Source organism: Garra rufa, chromosome 16 (assembly GCF_049309525.1).
Source record: "Garra rufa chromosome 16, GarRuf1.0, whole genome shotgun sequence".
In the NCBI taxonomy this organism is placed as follows: Eukaryota; Metazoa; Chordata; class Actinopteri; order Cypriniformes; family Cyprinidae; genus Garra; species Garra rufa.
The window spans coordinates 5,781,662-5,801,259 of record NC_133376.1 but is presented as its reverse complement, the minus strand read 5'-3'; the positions used below and the strand labels follow the sequence as shown (position 1 = coordinate 5,801,259).

General features: G+C 36.0%; 1 protein-coding gene across 1 annotated transcript; it reads left to right on the top strand.

The window, feature by feature from the left end:
• The first annotated feature begins 13,982 nt into the window (after nucleotides 1–13,982).
• nkx1.2lb (NK1 transcription factor related 2-like,b) lies at nucleotides 13,983–17,288 on the top strand. Its single transcript, XM_073819943.1, has 2 exons — nucleotides 13,983–14,391; nucleotides 16,573–17,288. The coding sequence occupies exons 1-2, from the start codon at nucleotides 13,983–13,985 to the stop codon at nucleotides 17,286–17,288; spliced, it is 1,125 nt and encodes a 374-aa protein (XP_073676044.1).
• Nucleotides 17,289–19,598: the final 2,310 nt, after the last annotated feature.

Sequence of the window (19,598 nt, the reverse complement as noted above, 5' to 3'; positions counted from 1 at the left end):
AAATAATATTTTGGTTGATTAAAATGCATTAATTTATATGTTTTTATTATTAGGTTACCATTTTTTCATTGGCTGTGTTAACAAAGGTTGAAGCTGAAGAGTATAAAGAACAGGGGGGTGGGGGTGATAGAATAACAACCTTTTTGCTTCTTTGATCATATGCATTTTTTGGGGGGGGGGGGGGGGGGGGTTCACACAATGATAATATTTGAATAATCTTCAGAGAGAAAATGGCATCTCTTTATAAAATTACAATTCAATACTTTTCTTAAACTTTTATTTATTTATTTATTTTACATTTGTTTATTTTATTCTTTTTTGGCACGGATGATCACTATGAGCTGTTATTACATAGAAAAGAGCATTGTCGAAAATCCATCAGTCTTTTTTGTGTCCCATAGTAGAAAGTCATACAGGTTCGGAACAGAGTGAGTAAATGACTACATAACCTGTGATTTTACGGCAGTAGTTCTATGATCAGGGGGGTTTGAATGCTATGATCATGGTACTTTTAACAATTTATGGTGTAAGGCAAAAAGGATTTTTCACTTTCTGTAAGTTAAATGCCAGTGCTGGGCATCTTAAAATAAAGCGTCCTGGTTAGAAAGTGACAGGGAGAACACATCCATGGCAGTCACTTGCTTGCTTTGACAAAGTACAGCCATTATGTAAACGTGACAGTATTTCTCCAAGGGCAATTTCTAAAAATTATTTCAACAATGTAACGAGTGAAATGTCACCACTTGCTAATTATGTTTATGCTAATTGTTAATTAGGCTCTCAATGAGCATTGTCTTAATTAACAATGGCTGTGAAAATATGTGCAGGGCAGTAGAACCATAAATTAGTCCAGTAATTGCCAGCCTCTGGTGATTAACACAGATATATTGTGATTTTACTGCTTCTGTTACAATTAAATTTTATTTTCATTTTTGGTAATAATTTGCCTGTCTGTTTAATAGCTAGGGCTAGTAGAACAGAAGTTTTTAGCAAGCATTTTTGATTGCAAACTAAATGCAATCAACTTGATTCAAAGCATTTAAAAAAACATTACCCCACTGAGTCCTTTTTTAAGTCAATGCTATTTTATTCTGTATGTAAGTGTCTATAAACAGTTTTGGCACCCAGTAGAAGCCAATGAATTCATGCTTTAATGCATTATAATGATGCAGATTCTAACTTTACACAATACTTTACAGCTCTATTTTGGTTAATTGAGCTAGTGAACAACGGTTTAGTTCAGTATCTTTAACAGCATATTTATATTCTGGAGATCATTTTAACATGCAGATCAAGTTTAACATATGCTGGATGATAATGCATGTAATAATAACTGTCTGTAAATGATTTATTTGCTAAACCTATGCAATTGTCTTTATATCTGTGCCAGTTATGGATGGATTTGGATGAGCAGATCGACAACAGCTTTAATGCCTATGCTCAACTACTTATATATCATGCAAGAAAATCTTTCGACAAATTGCTCACCGAAGCAATGAAATGTTCCAAAAGTAAAAAAAAAAAAAACACATTGTATTTTATGCACAACTAATGCATCTTTGCAAAAACCAAAACTTCAGCCATTGCTCATCAGTCCTACAGATTTTACAATCACCAATGTCATCATTTTGCATTTTTTGCTATTACTATTGACTTGACTAAGAGCCCATGTACAAGTTCATAGTATTATACAATTGCTCCAGAGTAGAACATCTTGTCTTAATTATCTGTACTGAGGCCATGGATAGAGCTATTCAGAGGCTTGATTGAATTTGACGTGAACAGGAAGAGCATTTGTGAATGATTACAATAGTGCAATACTAATGACTATTCAAAAATATTAATTTCCATACTCTGGTTTTAACAGCCCATCCTCTGTATGTGTTGTACAGCATCAAGGAATCCATTGTTTAGTTCTGTATTCTTGTACACACATTTTATTTACTAGTCTCTCCTTACACCATAAGTTATACATCTCTTTCGCTAGTTTTAAAGTAGAGCACACTCTGCACTCCAAATGTCATTTTGCTGACAACAGTAAATCTGTGCTTTACAGGTTGTAACACTGTAGCCAAATAAAAGCGGATTAATGGTAGTTGCGGCTGGCAGGGACAATAAAAGAGGAAGCCAATTATTTGAAACCAGCAAAGCTGTGAAGACAACTTATTTTTGTTGGCTGTTTTCGTTTGCCATAGTCCAGATTTTATCTATTGAACATTTTGGCTCTATCTTTCTCTCTTTGATGACTTTTAGATATCTCTAGAATTAGAGATAATGATAGTCTGTCTCTTTAAAAAAACATTTTTTAAATCTTTCACCTCTTCACACATGGCCTGGATATTATCTGCCACAGTTTAACTACTGTTATGTCAAGTTTAATTTATTAATGTGTCTTGTTTGTAAAAGCAGCCATAGAAAGTAAAGAAAAATCACAAGTAATATCTAATAATTGTTTCTCTAATTAAATTAAATGGAAATCACTTATTTAATTCTTATTTAATTAATTACTTATTTAATACTTATTTAACTAAATAAGAATTACTTATTTAATTCTCCAGCTTGTCCCATTTTCTTAATGAGAAAAAGTAATCTCATGTGTCTCCTCTGAAATTTCAGATGAAATCTCAGTTTGCCCAAATTAAGGTTATTATCATTAACTAAAACAAAAACACAAAAATTCATTACTTAAAAATAAATAAATTAAAGAAGCCTAAATAAAATATTTTTATTTCTCATTTCCATTTAGTTCAAGTTGAACTGAAGCAATCACTACAATTAAATCAACTAAAACTAATTAGTAAACCTTAGTTTTAAAAACTACGTAGGTATATTTAAAACGAAAACTAATGATAAAACACAAAACATTACTAAAATGTTAACTTAAGTTAAAATAAAAACAAAATATATATATATAATATATATATAAGCAATATCCCACGAGTAGACGTGAGATATGGCTCTATATCGGCACTGCTGAGATTTGGCTGTAGGCATGTGGCTGCAGGTAATCACAGTTTGCCGATATCTCACGTCTACTCGTTTGATGGCACAAGTGTGTAAATGCATAAACAAATTAACAACTGAGTGTCTTTAAAAGCCTTCTTTTGTGCAGAACTACTTCCTTCCGCCACAAATTCAAATCTAAAGTTGACAGTTTACCAGCTGTGCCAAAGCACCTATTTCTAATTCCAAAACGTCACTTTAGAACTGGAAATGAAGGAACGTTAAAGCCTATTAGTCAGCTGCAAATATGGTTTGACCCCAAAAAAATTCTAACAAAAGGTTCCTCAGTGGTTTACAGTAGTATCAGATGTACTTAAAAACATACTAAAAGTTTACCAAAGTTTTACTCCAAGAAAGGCCCCATTTTCAAAACGGCGGCCGTCAGGTCCTTAAAATGACCATTACTCCTGTGTACTCCTCCTAGACCAGGAATACTGGTGCCTGATACATGTTTTGGCCATGTAATATTTTAATTAGCATATTTGCATGATAGATACAGGTAAGTTATACAATTAAAACATAAATATCTAAATTAAAATGTCGTGGAAAAGTTAATTTATTTCAGTAATTCAACTCAAATTGTGAAGCTTGTGTATTAAAGGGGTCATTGGATGCCCATTTTCCACAAGTTCATATGATTCTTTAGGGTCTTAATGAAAAGTCTGTAATATACTTTGGTTAAAAATTCTCAATAGTAGTGTAAAAAAACACCCTTTTACCTTGTCAAAATCAGCTCTGCAAAATATCAGCTCATTTTATCGCATGGGCCCTTTAAATGCAAATGAGCTCTGCTCGCCCCGCCCCTCTCTGCTGAGGGATTAGGATCTGTAATGTTTAGTTTAGCCACGTTTAGCTGCATTTAGCCGTGTTTATCGGCGAAACTTGCCAACGAGCACATTATTAAGATTCACACGAACAGAGACGCATATGTAGATCGGGATCGTCGCTTTCCTTTTAAAAACGAAAGTAACGTTGTCCTCTACCTCTTAAGCAGCTCAGATGTTGGGAGCAAATGACTACTGCTATGTTCATTATTACATCCAACAACAGAACACCTCAATCACTCAATTAGAGTCTTCCTCTGCACCTGAGTCACACAATGGCGATCGGAGTCAGACTGTTTCAGCTCGGTGAGGGCGGATCTAAGGTAAGACGCTCATGTCAATCTACTATCGTGGGAGTGGCCTCTGTTGGTGTTCCGTCACAACGACAAGAAGCTGAGAATGACCCAATTTTAAAAAGGGGATATTACTTTTAAAGATTAAAAAAAATACCACTGGGTGGATTTTTATCATTGTAGGGTGGTTGTGTACACAAACTGCCAACACACATTAATGTTCAAACAACATGTAAAAGTTAGTTTTGCGTCCGATGACCCCTTTAAATAAATTCATTGCACACAGACTGAAGTAGTTTAAGTCTTTGTTTCTTTTAATCGTTATGATTTGGCTCACATTTAACAAAAACCCACCAATTCACTATCTCAACAAATTAGAATATGCTGACTTGCAAATCAGCTAATCAACTCAAAACACCTGCAAAGGTTTTCTGAGTCTTCAAAATGGTCTCTTAGTTTGGTTCACTAAGCTACACAATCATGGGGAAGACTGTTGATCTGACAGTTGTCCAGAAGACAATCACTGACACCCTTCACAAGGAGGGTAAGCCACAAACATTCATTGCCAAAGAAGCTGGCTGTTCACAGAGTGCTGTATCCAAGCATGTTAACAGAAAGTTAAGTGGAAGGAAAAAGTGTGGAAGAAAAAGATGCACAACCAACCGAGAGAACCGCAGCCTTGAGAGGCTTGTGAAGCGAAATCGATTCAAGAATTTGGGTGAATTTCACAAGGAATAGACTGGACTTGCGTCAAGGCATCAAGAGCAACCATGCACAGACATGTCAGGAATTTGGCTACAGTTGACATATTCCTCTTGTTAAGAAACCTGAACCACAGACAACGTCAGAGTCGTCTTACCTGGGCCAAGGAGAAGAAGAAATGAACTGTTGCCCAGTGGTCCAAAGTCCTCTTTTCGGATGAGAGCAAGGTCCTGGAGTCCGGAGGAAGGGTGGAGAAGCTCATAGCCCAAGTTGCTTGAAGTCCAGTGTTAAGTTTCCACAGTCTGTGATGATTTGGGGTGCAATGTCATCTGCTGGTGTTGGTCCACTGTGTTTTTTTGAAAACCAAGTTACTGCACCAGTTTACCAAGAAATTTTAGAGCACTTCATGCTTTCTTCTGCTGACCAGCTTTTTAAAGATGCTGATTTCATTTTCCAACAGGATTTGGCACCTGCCCACACTGTCAAAAGCACCAAAAGTTGCTTAAATGACCATGGTGTTGGTGTGCTTGACTGGCCAGCAAACTCACCAGACCTGAACCTCATAGAGAATCTATGGGGTATTGTCAAGAGGAAAACGAGAAACAAGAGACCAAAAAATGCAGATGAGCTGAAGGCCACTGTCAAAGAAACCTTGGCTTCCATACCACCTCAGCAGTAGGGTTGGGTACCGAAACCCGGTGCCAATACGGCACCGGTACCCATATAACCGGTATGTACCGGACCGAAACACAACGCAAATTTCGGTGCCTCATTTCGGTGCCACTTAAGTGTCTGAACTGTCTTTTGAAATATTTGTCTTCTGGTGCTATGACACGGATGTAAGAAGCTTTGATTTGTCAACATGCATGATCGCTAGTTAAATTTAAATACTGCATTCATGGGGTGTCAGAATGATCGGAAAAATTATTTCCTGAATGAGAAAACTCACGTGAACGTCGGAAAGCTTTGATGATACAAATCCAAGACATCTGGCCATTTTCACATTTCAAATTAAAAGCACAAATCGTCGGGAAATGAAACCATCCAAGAAGCATGTGAATTCAGAACCTATCGTTACTCTTGCTCTGACTACAGCAGGTGGTCTGTCGTTAGCTAACGTTACATTAAACACGCTTAACTTAAAATGCCAAAAACTAAATGTTCTAAAGTGTGGCTATATTTCACAAAAAATGATTCAGACAACGCGACATGCAACACATGTTTTACAACAGTTGTGTGTAAAGGGGGAAACACGTCAAACTTAATGAAACATTTGAGGGCACATGGAATAAACTTGAAAGCATAGGGATGTACCGTGTTTGACAGTTTGCGGACATCAGCTGGCACTATCAGCAGGGCGCGATTTGCTCTAGTCTATGCATCCCTGCCTCTGCTGAATTATTTGAATTCCCGTTGGGATAAAATATCCCGTGAAGCTCTCCTACGTCCTGATGTAAATCGTCTAAATGAATCAAATGATTCGCGATACACGCATTGAAGTTCTGTTCTCAATAAAATGATTCGCGATCCGATTGGAGCGATTCGAAAGAGTGAATCACTGTGCGTTACTTAATAACCACACGAAGCCAGTCACCATTAACAAAGGGGTTATTATTAAAAGGAAGAAGCAACAAAAAAACGTTTAGGAGGATGATTCCTCCCGCATATACATTTGAGTGCAGTGCAAGGGAAATACCCCGAAACCCGAGCCTTAAAGGGACAGACACCCAGACCGTTACAAGTGGTTTACTAATTCGTAAATAGTTTCAAATAGTTTCAAAAAGCTCTGTTTATACTTTGCTCACTTTCTCTATATAATTTATTTACACTATTGATTGATTACACTAACAATGACAATGATTACAGTAACAATGTGTAACAATGATTACACTAACAATTTGGTCACCCTTCCACCTATAGGAAGAGAAAAAAGATTTAGACTAGAATGGAGACAGATCTGAACACTGGGCATGCGCACATCAATCTAACGTTATTTTTATCACACTGTACAACAATAATACTGTTTTATGTATAATAGTAAGGGCTAAGTGTAGACATAAAAAAAACACAATCTTTTAGGTAGAACAATTAATTTAATTATTTCATTGTTAGTTTCAGGTCAGAGCTGTACCCCTTCTAGCCACAACCCTGCCCCCTGCCCTAGTCTTACCAGGACATGCAATAAGTCATGAGAGGTGTTCTATTTTGCCAGAGAAGGCAAATATGGTAATATTTCTGCAAAAGAATTGCTGAAATTTGAAGCTGTTAAATTATTGTAGTTGGGTTAGGTGGCTTAGATTTTATTGTTGTGTTTTGTATTTACTTATATATTAATGTATACTTTAAACTTTTAATACATTTTTAATTTTAAAGAATCTTTTTTGTCCAATAAAAAGATATTCTTGTGTCATCCACCATTTTGTGGCTTTTTTTAAAAGTATCGGTTCAGGCACCGTTTTGGCACCGGTACCGTTTTAAAAGTATCGATTTGGCACCGGTATCGAATAAACCCCAAACGATACCCAACCCTACTCAGCAGTGCCACAGACTGATCACCTCCATGCCACGCTGAATTGAGGCAGTAATTAAAGCAAAAGAAGTATTGAGTAAATATACAGTAAATGGGCATACTTTCCAGAAGGCCAACAATTCACTAAAAAGTTTTTTTTTTTTTTATTGGTCTTATGAAGTATTCTGATTTGTTGAGATAGTGAATTGGTGGGTTTTTGTTAAATGTGAGGCAAATCATCACAATTAAAAGAACCAAAGACTTAAAGGAACACTCCACTTTTTTTGGAAATAGGCTCATTCTCCAACTCCCCCCGAGTTAATAAGTTGATTTTTACCGTTTTGAAATCCATTCAGCCGTTCTCCTGTTCTGGCGATATCACTTTTAGCATAGCTTAGCATAGATCATTGAATCCTATTAGACCAGTAGCACTGCGTTCAAAAATGACCAACAAGTTTCCTTATTTGTTGTATTTAAAACTTGACTCTTCTGTAGTTATATCGTGTACTAAGACCAGTGGAAATGCAAAGCTGCGAGTTTCTAGGCTGATAAGATTAGGAACTACACTCCCATTCCGGCATAATAGTCAAGGAAGTTTGCTGCCGTAATATGGCCGAAGCAGGCGGAGTATTATCAGAAATGAGTTCCCAGCTAGTTTAGCATTTGCACATGTGCTGCGTGGTATTACTGCTCCTGCTTCAGCCTTATTACGGCAGCAAACTTCATTGACTTCATTCAGTCTGTGTGCAGTGAATTTATTTAATACACAAGTTTCACAATTTAAGTTGAATTACTGAAATGAATGAACTTTTCCACAACATTCTAATTTACTGACATGCACCTGAAAGTGATTACAAGTACAATTATATATTAAAGCAACTTGAAATAAGTGACCATTTAGAGGGTTCACACACAGGCCTCTGTTCGGGCTAAAGTTTTTTTTATGATCAAAGTTATACAGCTCCAATTTAAGGAACTTTTGGGTGCAGTAACTTTTACTTTGAATGTCAAGTCTGTGTTTTAGAAGAAAAAAAAAGCTGTATGTGTCCAAAAACATGTACTGAGTAGGAGTTACATGACATAGGCTAAATCATTTAAAACTCTGGTTCACCCCAAACAAAGATAAAACCTTACAGTAATCTCACAACATCATGTATTCCATAAGTATGTAATCATGTCTGTGCAATTTAGACGAGTCCAATGGACTCATAGACCCAGAAAACATTGGGTTAGACACCAAGATTACTTGGCTAGGTCAAATAATGAAGGAGTTAGGATATTTTAAGGGTTTTCTGCCCATCTTGGACGCCATCTTGAAAATGACACCTTTCTAGTGGTCAAACTTTGGTAAACTTTTAGTATGTTATTAAGGACACCTAATACTACAAAAAACAGCTGAGAAACCTTTTGTTAGAATTTTTTTGGGGTTAGGTGTTTTTTTTTTTCATATATGCAGCCGCCTATATTGGATTTCTGTATTAAAAGCTCACTGTATTATGAGATAGAGATAGACTGGGCTAGTGTGATTACTTGCATCTGATCCAGAATTCATCCTTCAGATTGGTCTCATATTCAAAATAAACATTAGTTTCAATATCTGCCAAAAAAAATCGCTATCTTTGTCGTAACGTAAATATCGTTTAATCTGTTAAGGGTGATTTGCTGCTCAGTGCATTTGTCATACAAAAACCAAGAATCAGTGTATGAATCTCAACAATGGTCACATACTTCATGCCGCGGTGTATTCTGGGTGCATCATACAAAACTCATCCAGGGCTCCCAGAATGCATTGCAGCATGAAGCATGTCACCATTGTTGAGATTCATACACTGATTCTTGATGTGTGTCTAAGCATTCTGTAGTTTCATGTGATTTGTGAGCAATGTGTTTAAAAAAATCAAGAAAAAAAATTACAGCTCAGCTTAAAACACCACTAGATTTTATGCTGATGCATTGTATTATTACAAATATGAAATGATGCGCTATTACTTTTAAATAGACATTAACATCTAAACATCTGTTACTGTAATTTCAATAAAAACTTGTGAATGTATGATAGAAATAAAGTCAGTCTGGTTTATAATAGGTGAAGCTGGTAATGTAGTTTTTGGATACATTTGGTGCTGTAGTTTGACATCAAACAAAGCTAGGTTTTCACTTTCAACAAAAATTTCAACCAAAAGTCCATATCTAGTGTGATGGGAAGCTTTATTAGAATGTTAGAGGATAATGTTCTAACAATGTTATCAATAAACATTTTTAGAATGTTTTCAAGAGAATGTTATCCTACCTTTTAGCAGAACATTCTGGGAACTAAAATAAAACTTGCCGCTGAAAACATTCCCCAAACATTAAACATTGCTAGCTGGGTTTTTTGCCCAGAACAAAACCGTACCACCAATCCAAACTGTATGCTAAGTGTCAATCATCTTTGACGACAGTGGTCCTGACAGAAATATAGTTTATAGCTTGTCTATGTTCACTATAAGAGCAGTTTTATTTACATTGTGTAAAACAGTGGTTGCTTCTCTCTGAAATGGTGATCAAATGAATATTGTCTGATTGACCAAGTGATCAAGTAAAGTCCCAGAATGCTGCTCTCTCACCTCTCTTTGGTGTATGTATGTTGGATTTACAGCCAGCATTCTGTGTGTTAATTTAGCTTATAGGACTCCTAGTTTCAATGCATTTAAACAGCTCCTGTCTGTTGTGATGCACAATTTAGAGCTCCATCTGCAAGTGCAGCAGGAGATACCAGACCACCCTTGCATAAATCCCCCCAAACAGTCTCTCACCGTGTAGAGAAATAAGAGGCCTGCAAAGGTAAGAAAAATTCAGATGGCCATCAATATGTCCCCTTGCCTCACTCGCCAGGGAATGTTTATCAGTAAGTCAAACGGCTGTATTGCTTATTGACTGAGGCACTATAACCTCAACGTGACACAATAGCAGAGGCCTCTAACCTGAAACGATTGCCCCTAGTGTACGTTTTTCTCATGTCTTCAAAGTGTTCTTTATTTATAGGTCCTCAGTTTTTTTGCTAGTTGTGTCCCTTTTTTGCCTCACAGGAGATATCATTGAATGCATCTATTGGTCAAAAAAGACTTCAAAATATATTAAAAATACTTATTTTTTATATTCAAAATACTTCATAATATATTATTGTCTAATGAAAATGAAGCATATTTTAGAAACATTGCAACCTTTTTGCATTGTGACATTATTTTTATTAAATATTCCCCAAATTTCCATTACCATAAATGCAATTTTTTTCCTTTTTTTTTTGTAATTCTAATTAATTTCAGTGATGATTCTTATAACTTTTAAAAGAATATGAATTTTTATTTTTTATTTTATTTTTTTTTTAAGTGTGCTTTATGGTAATGAGAATTTTGGGGGGAATTTTGAATAATTGTCAGAATTTTCCGTTGACCATGACATATTAATGGCCATTAAATTGGTCAAAACTGACTGTAAAGACTTGTATTGTATAACAAAAAAAATGTTAAGAAACCTGAAAATTCTGCTTTGCCATCGCAGGAATAAATTGCATTTTAAAATATATTTAAATAGAAAACAGTTTTTTTTTTTTTTTTTTAAATCATCTTATTTTGGTCTGCCATAATACATAATAAATTTGTCTGATCAATTCGTTCCTTCAAATACAGATAACCATTTTTTTTTTATATTGTTACAGGTAAAATATAATTTCAGCAATTTTCAGTTTTCCTTTCACATTTACAGATTTGTTTGGTTTATACTGCTAATACTAACTCCAGAAGTATATTTAGTTGTGATTCATGTGGAGCGTCCCAGATTCTCTTCTGTGCATTCTGATTATGATTTGTGAGATTGAAGGGAAACGCGCCCCCCTCTGGTCAGTTTTAACATATTGCATAGCAGCAGCTACTTGGTACTTGCAATGTCTCCATGTCTCCTATGTTAGTTATCATTTTAGAAGAAGAAGTGTAGAAATCATAACCGCCCACCAAAGCAGTTTTTTATCACTAATATGGGTATTCACAATAAGAGCTAATACAGTACATCATGAGATAATGGGAAATGTGCTTATAAAATGAGATTATGCACTCATGAACAAGACCCCATCTGTAATGTCATTTATTTTATTTTTTTTATGGGTCCAAAAAATTTCCTTTTTCTGAAACATGAATGCACCATAATTCATAAAAGAAGGTATTAAACCTTAGTTGTTATTTTTTTCATTCTCTTCCCATTTCTCCTCTTGTCTCTCCTCTCTCTTTCCCTCTGCTGTGTTTGAAACAGCCGGGTGTATATTTGTCCGTTCACAAGCCCTCGGCGCTAAGATTGGAATTCTCCTTTCTCATTACCAGTCTTAATAGACCCCCTCGACCTCATCCCAGACCGAGATATTATCTGATCCGTAGAATTAATTAATTATAGCCCAAATATTATAGATTATTAAAAATAGCATAAGTAATAGTGTAATATCTCAAGCTGTCGAGTTTAATAGTCAACATTGTCTTGGCACCTCTTATCAGTGGGAGACACCCGGTCAGAATATTGATTTCTAGTCGTTTTAACCATCATCTGCTGTTGTGATGGAGAATTGTCAGGCTTTTACTACTCTGTGCTCATTTAAAATCATTAGATTGCTTCTGACGCTTTGACTAAAGCTGTCTTTATTCCTAGAGCACTAGAACGGCACAATATTTTATATTGTGTAAGCCGACTTGCAGTTGTGCTGTCCCAGCAGAAAAAAAAATATTTATTATTATTATAATTATTATAATTTATTTATTTCAAGATACCTGCTATTTAAAGCTAAAAAAAAAAGACACCCACATAATTGTGTGCCCTAAAAATCTCTGATCTAACCCAGCTTTCCTCACACTGCTACAATATTACAGCATTCATATTTGCATTAAATTATCTGTTTCTAAATATTATACATATTTTAGCTTTTGATGTTTCTTCATGCATTTAAAACAATACAGACCTGTGAAGTTTTAATTATTATCTGGTCAAATGATCTGGAATATGTAACTGATTTGTGCTAACATGACAGAAATGCTCAATGCACAGTGGTTTGGGACGCTGTCGTAAGGGTGTCTTGGTTATTAAATTGTCAATAATGAATATGTTATTGTTAATGATTTTCTCACATGATCTAGGCTGAAATAATAAGGAAGTCGGTTCGATCTGTTTCATGTGTGCAGACTTGGGGGGTCTGTGAATAGGACAATTAACATGCAAATTATTGTGCATAATTTGATTAAATTGACAAAATCATTCAGTGGGCTACTGGGAAAATTTCTAATTACAGCAATTCCCCAATCAGCTAGCAAAACAGCCTGGCTGACTCAACAGCCAATTATGTATATAGACAAATTGTGCTTTCATGGAGAAACATATCTAAAGTCTACTTAGAGCATAATCAAGGTGAAGATGCAGGGTTTTGTGCTGTAAAATGTACATTAGGATCATAGGATTTCAAATTCAAGATAGAAAATTGAGAAACACTCAAGGGAAAGTCTATTACAAAGGCTATTATTTGGGCCCTCAATAGATCAGATTAAAAGTTGAATGTCATGGCCCGTGATGCTGCAGCCTCTTTGCAGGGGCCTATATTGTTACTCCCATGGGTCCGGTCTTGATGGGATAATCATGTTCATCCTTTCAGCTGATTGTTTTACCCATTTTTGTGCAACTTTTAATTTCTTGCTTATAAAGGATCATTGCCTTCAGTAATTGCAAAGAACTGACCTTGTTCATGTTGCCCATCTGAACCAAACAAAAGAAAATTCAATTTTGTCACACTTCTGTGGCCCTTTCTCATGTGAACTACACCATTAGGATTTTGCTCCCATGGCTGTTATAAGTTCAAAAACTTGCTTTTATGTAATAACACAAGTTTAATTTTTCATTTCAGTTTCATTTTCATGAGGGCGATACTTCCAGACTGTTATTTATATAACTTATATAAAACAATTAAAAATCGTTTCTGTTTTGTAGTTGAATGAAAAAGACTCACTGCTGACCACTCCAAGATATCACTGCTTTCAAGTGGCCCATTTTCTGATTAATTTTCCTGGAAACAATGATTATTGTAACCTTAACTCAGTGCGTTAGATGGGAGGGAGAAAGTAAGGAAAAATAAGCCTATTTAGTGTGTTTCCACTCCAGTGCTCTCACACTGGGTGTGAGTTGACAGCTGTGTATATCAGAGGCCACATCATCGCTCACTCTCCTCTGGTGCTCCTCATACTCGCAGACGGAGATAATAGGCTATTAGAGGCATGGGATTAATTTGTAGCCAATTACCACTCACAGTGGAATATGAATGCATAAATAAGCCACGGCTTGTGTCTAAATTTTGGCGATGATCAGAGCGGTGTAAAGGGGAGGGTAGCCAGCTGGGCGCGCGCGCGCGTGTGTGTGTGTGACATAAACGACGGGGTGTCCTGAGGGGACGGTTTAAACTCAAAAAGAACCTGAGCAGGGGGACATCAGCATCACCATCCAGAGACCGGCTGGATCAACTCCTGACCAACATCAACTTAACTAATAGACCGCACATATTTGATGCCTTTTCACCAGTATGTGTCCTGTTGAATAAAGAACGGCGAAAGAAAACAAAAGTCAGACAGCTGTGCTGCCCTCTGGAGAGCTATGAACCGGGATAAAGTGCAGGTTGGTGACTCCATCGTACCTGCTGCTGCCGGCGTAATCGTGGTCGCTCCGCAGGACGGCATGGACGAAAAGCGCCTCGCTGCCGGAGAATTGCCAGTGTTTAACTGCGCCGGAGGGAGAGACGCTTTACCGGCTGAGAGCCGAGAAACCTCACCGCGACACGAGCCTGCACCCGCGGGCGCGCCTCCTACCGTCCACCGGACAACCTCGTTCTCGGTTTTGGACATTTTGGACCCCAATAAATTTACAAGTAAGAAGCAAACACTTAACAGGACAGGTTGTGATTTCACGTTTGGTGCGGAAAACAGAAGCGATGACTCAAATCACACGATCGAGCACAAGTCTTATCAAGAGGACTACGACTGTAAAAAAACATCAGGGATTTTAAGTAAGTCACTATCGTTTTCCCCTTATCGTTGTGTATATGTTCAACATTATGTTTAACATGACAGCGTGAAAGTACGTCTACAGATAACATGGATATGCTTTTTTTTTTCAATATCAACACTGTAGTCTAAGTTAAAGTTATATAATGGAAATGTCGGCACATATATTTTTCAGTTAAAAATCTTAATGTAAATATACTTGGATGTATATGGGAGTAAATAGGACGTGTTTTAGGTGCTTTGATTGGTTACCATTTTAAAAAAAAGTTTTTTCACGATTAATATTCACTCGATCACCTTTCGCTTAAAACGATTCTGTTGTGTGTGAAAAGAATTAATACGAGTTCGAATATTCCTTACACTCTTAAAAATAAAGGATCCAAAAGGGTGTTTTTTTTTGTTGCAGTGATGCCATAGAAGAACCATTTTTGGTTCCCTAAAGAACCTTTCAGTGAACAGCTCCTAAAAGAACCATTTTGAAGAACATTTTAAAAATCTAAAGAACGTTTTTCGACTATAAAGAAACTTTTCTGCATTTGAAAGATTCCATGGAAGATCAAGGTTCTTCATAGAACAACTGATGTCAATAAATAAGAGTGTATTCTCATAATTATTTAGGTAATCAAAAATATTATTAATAAATAACATGCTGTTCTTAAATATAGTAGCCTATAACATATAGTATAAATAGAGTATAACAGGTCATTGCAGGACACTGCTTGAAATGCTCATTTTCAGACCTGTTTTGTTACTTAGGGTGTTTATTATACGAAAACACAAGTTTTATAACGAAATAAATTCTTTATTGTTAACAAATGCAACTAGAGCTTAAACCTGTAAGAGCCATACATATGGACTTAAACTAAAGTTTATTGACAAGGAATTGTGTACGTTTTTTTTTTTTTTTTTTAAATCATTAAAATCCTTGTAAATGGACATTTTAAGTCATTTTAGATTGATTGGTTGTAAAGTGAAATGAGTGATTATTAGAAATGCTAATTGATATTACTTTTGCAGTTGAAACTGGTAGAAACTTATTTTAAAATGTATGGCATTTTTAATTGTGTGTGTGTCACGTAAATATATTAAAGCAAATATTCAGATAAGTCTTGTATAAGAATTGTTAGTGGGTTTTTTTTTTTTTTTTTTGACCCATGATCGATATCTCCTTTAATAAGTATAATAGGTTTTAATCTTGTAATTATCCGAATTTTGGTCCTATAATTTAAATGTTAAGAAAGAGTTTACAAGCTGCCTGAAAGAGATATACTCATTTCTGTAATAGGATATCGACCAGTCTGGAGCAGATCCTCTTCATTATCAGCGTCTTTACGCAGCAAGTTGCGTTAAATTAAGCGCAATCGAATGGATTTAATTGTTTTTTTTCTTTAGATATTTTAGTGCTTTGTCTCGAGTCTACATGGTGAAAACAGAAAGCGCGGTGTTCACGCGGATCATCTTATCTTCTGTGCCTGCATTTGCAAGGACAAATATGTGTCAGCCTCTATGATTGATTGGAGGCAGCGCGCGAAAGCAATTTTCAATAAACAGTAATTGTAGGCTGCAATAATTTGATAAGGTTTGTGCTGTTTTTAACAGCCGCTTTAAATGGATGAGTAAATTGAGAGTTATCGATTAGACGACCGGGCTGTGATTTAAGATGTCAAGACGAATTGACATGCCAAAAGAAGTGTCATTTACTCTGTCCCCACTTTATATAAAGAGGGAAAAGAAAGACTAGAACAGAAATATTTAAAAATAGTCATTCTATTGTTGTTGTTTTTTTGTTTTGTTTTTTCAAACTTTAAACTAGTAAACAAAATGCTATAACATCTGTGGCATCTGTGCTATTTATTTCAGACAATTAAAGTAGAAAATACTTTCTACGTTACCCAATCGAAATCACATTGTATAAAAATATAGTTACATATATAAATGAGAAAATTAAGGATTTTATTTTAGAAAAAAACCCGGCGAGAAATAGATGAGAAAATTATAGGAAACATAGAGCAAGAAACAACTGCATTTATACTTTTACTAAAATGCTTTTCTTTCCACTGTTGGTGCTACCAAACTCATATAAGCGTGTGTTAAACTGTGGAAATTCACCTGTGCATCTAGGTAATTTGTAGACAGAGGTGTAAAGCTGACTTTTTTGACGACAGTGTTTTGTGTTTCTACAGAAGACGGATTTGTGTTCCGATCAGATGAATGTGAGGCTGATTTTACCCGAGGGAATCAGTCGGACAGCGACTTGCAGGAGGATCTGTGCAGTGAGGAGAGCAGCGCCCTGATTGGAAACAACGACACCGAGTTTGGGCAGCATGAGGACGACGACTCACTCAATAAAAGTCCAGATGGACAGCAGACTCAACAGTCCTCATCAAACGGACAGAATCACTCGGTGAAACCCAAACGTAAGCGCTCCGGTTCGGACTCAAAGTCCGGCAAACCCAGAAGGGCCCGGACTGCTTTCACTTACGAGCAGCTGGTGGCTCTGGAGAACAAATTCAAGTCGACGCGATACCTCTCCGTGTGCGAACGCCTCAACCTGGCGCTGTCTTTGAGCTTGACAGAGACTCAGGTAAAAATATGGTTTCAGAACCGCCGGACCAAGTGGAAGAAACAGAACCCGGGCGCGGACACGAGCGCGCCGACGAGCGGGAGCGGAGGAGGACCGAACGGACCGAGCAATGGACTGGGCGGCCTGAGTCCTCTGAGCCCGTCTCCTCCTATGAGCGGTCATCTGTCCATGCACACCAGCTATCCGGGTCACACGCCAGGAGGACTCGTCTGCACCACTCAATTACCCTTTCTGCCGGGTCACGCGGTACTGTCACCCTTCATGCTCGGGTCTCAGACTTACGGAGGTCCTACATTTTACGCGCCGCACTTATAAGAAGAGATCTTTAGGAGATGTTGTCCTGTATCGGAAGAAACAGAGTGTCCGGTCAAATCCGGCACAGGAACATTTTTAACTTGAAGCACTATGCTGTCACACACTTGCAAAGACATTTGATAGGTTTTTTTATTAAAAACCGAGATGTAGCAACCATTCTGCACTGTGGCAAACCCAGAATTAAGTTTAGGAATCATTTTCCTCATGTCTGGCAATACATTCTAATACTTAGATTTCATTTCAATTTGCTTCATTTTGATAAAATGTGAATATTTCTCAAGGTCAAACTGTAAATATTCAGTTATTATGAAAGGTGTTTAGACATTAACTTTGAATGCAAATGTAGTAGGGAATTAAACGATATGTATTGAAACAAATAATGAGATTGGACTAAAATCGTGTAAACAAGCCTAATGAAAAGTTTTTTATTTTTATTTTTACTGTGGGCCATATTATTTCATTCTGACGTTTCATAGACTATGCTATTATTTAATTGTTTGTCTTACAATTAAATGGTTGAAATAAAATGACAGATAACAAAGATCAGTTGTCTAACATTTCGCTGGCTTTATGAACTTACTTAAAACCCAAGTTTTACAGATCTTGCACTATATACCTAGTTTTATATATATGCCTAGTTAACGTTGAATTTTATAAACTAAGAAACTGTTTTCTCTTTGACGAAAAGCTGGAAATCATTGCGGTCAATTTCGTTAAATGGAGCGCGAACAGGTGTTTACTTTACATTTCACGTCATTTTTATGATTGTAAGAAGGTTCTCCCCTTTGAAAGACTGAAATAGATTATTGTTGCTTTAATTTACTAGAACATTACCTGTTTACCTATATACGAATATATCATGTAGAAAATGCTATCATTTTGCATTTTTTAAATATTTAAAATAAGAATAATTTACCTTTTAAATCGACGTATTGATTTGATAGTTGCTTAAATATAAATAACGTCAGCTGAGGACCACGGATAAGTAAGCTATTAAAATATTTCGATTGCAATTTACAGTTTTGTTCGTTAAAAATATTTTGGCTATTAGCCTACTGGTTATATTTCCGTTTGTTAGTGAAAGTAGCCTAAAGACTTTGATGTTTAACACGGGAATTTGTTTCTGATATTTGCGTACTTTAAGTATTATTCATATTAAGTAATATTAAGGGGTCAAACACCTTAAGCCGAATGAGTATAATACTGCTAAAATTCGCATGATTTTCAGCCTTGCTGGAGCGATTGTTTTGATGCATGCTTTGTAGCTATTCTGCTTAAACTTTGAATGGCATAAATTAAACATGTAATACGAGCAAACTTTTCTTTTACTCGATATTCAACGGGAAAATAATGCTCGCGGTTGTTTATAAAAATGGGTTTTGAGTTAGATATTTAAAAACAATTGCAAAATTCGTTTCCTGCATGCTAACGTATGACATTGCTTCGTGGCCACATACAAAATTAGGTAAATGGGTGCAAAAGCTTTACGTTTACAGCATATATTAACTACTATTATTATTTTACAATTAGAATGTATTTCAAATACGTACAATATTCTTTTAATCACAATGTTTTTTTTTTTCCAACTTTTGCAAGGGAATAAAATATTTTCGCATGGGGGAAATTATATTCGTTATATTGCGCATAAAAGACGAACCATGATGATATTTTAAATACATGATTATTTTGGTCCGATGAACACATTCTTCGCAGTCCGCCTGGAAATCGTCATCTTTATTTAGGAAAGTAGATTTCTTAAGGAGTTTTAAAGTTTGGTTTCCAAGGCAGACAAGTGTAAGGAATCCATATACGTTACGATGGGGTGCATGGATTTAAAAATAAGATAATAAAATAATAAAAAAGGAGTATTTTTTTGAGGAACACCAATGAGTTACACCAATGTCAATTCACAATGGTAGTGTAACAGCAAAATCACTCTCCTAATTAACAAAACTTTCCGCTGGCTCAAAAGCACTGTTTCCTTGTATTATTAGCAATGCTATATCGTTCTGCAATATAGAGTATCATGTTCATTTTGCCTCATTTCAAATTGTAAGCCATTCTTTGTTGTAATGGAATGCTGTTTCTATTATAATTGCTACACAAATTATATTAATAAAAAATTGTGTACTTACTGTTTAGCAGGCCTATAATCGATTAAGGTAAACTGTAAGCCTATAGTGACATTACTGTGTTACTTGAAGAACATGCAAACATTAATACATCAAATTTTATGTAGTCTTAAAATGTAAAAAAAAAAAAAATCCGACCTTGCCTTTTGCCTCCAAATGTTACTGTGGTCCAGTGTTC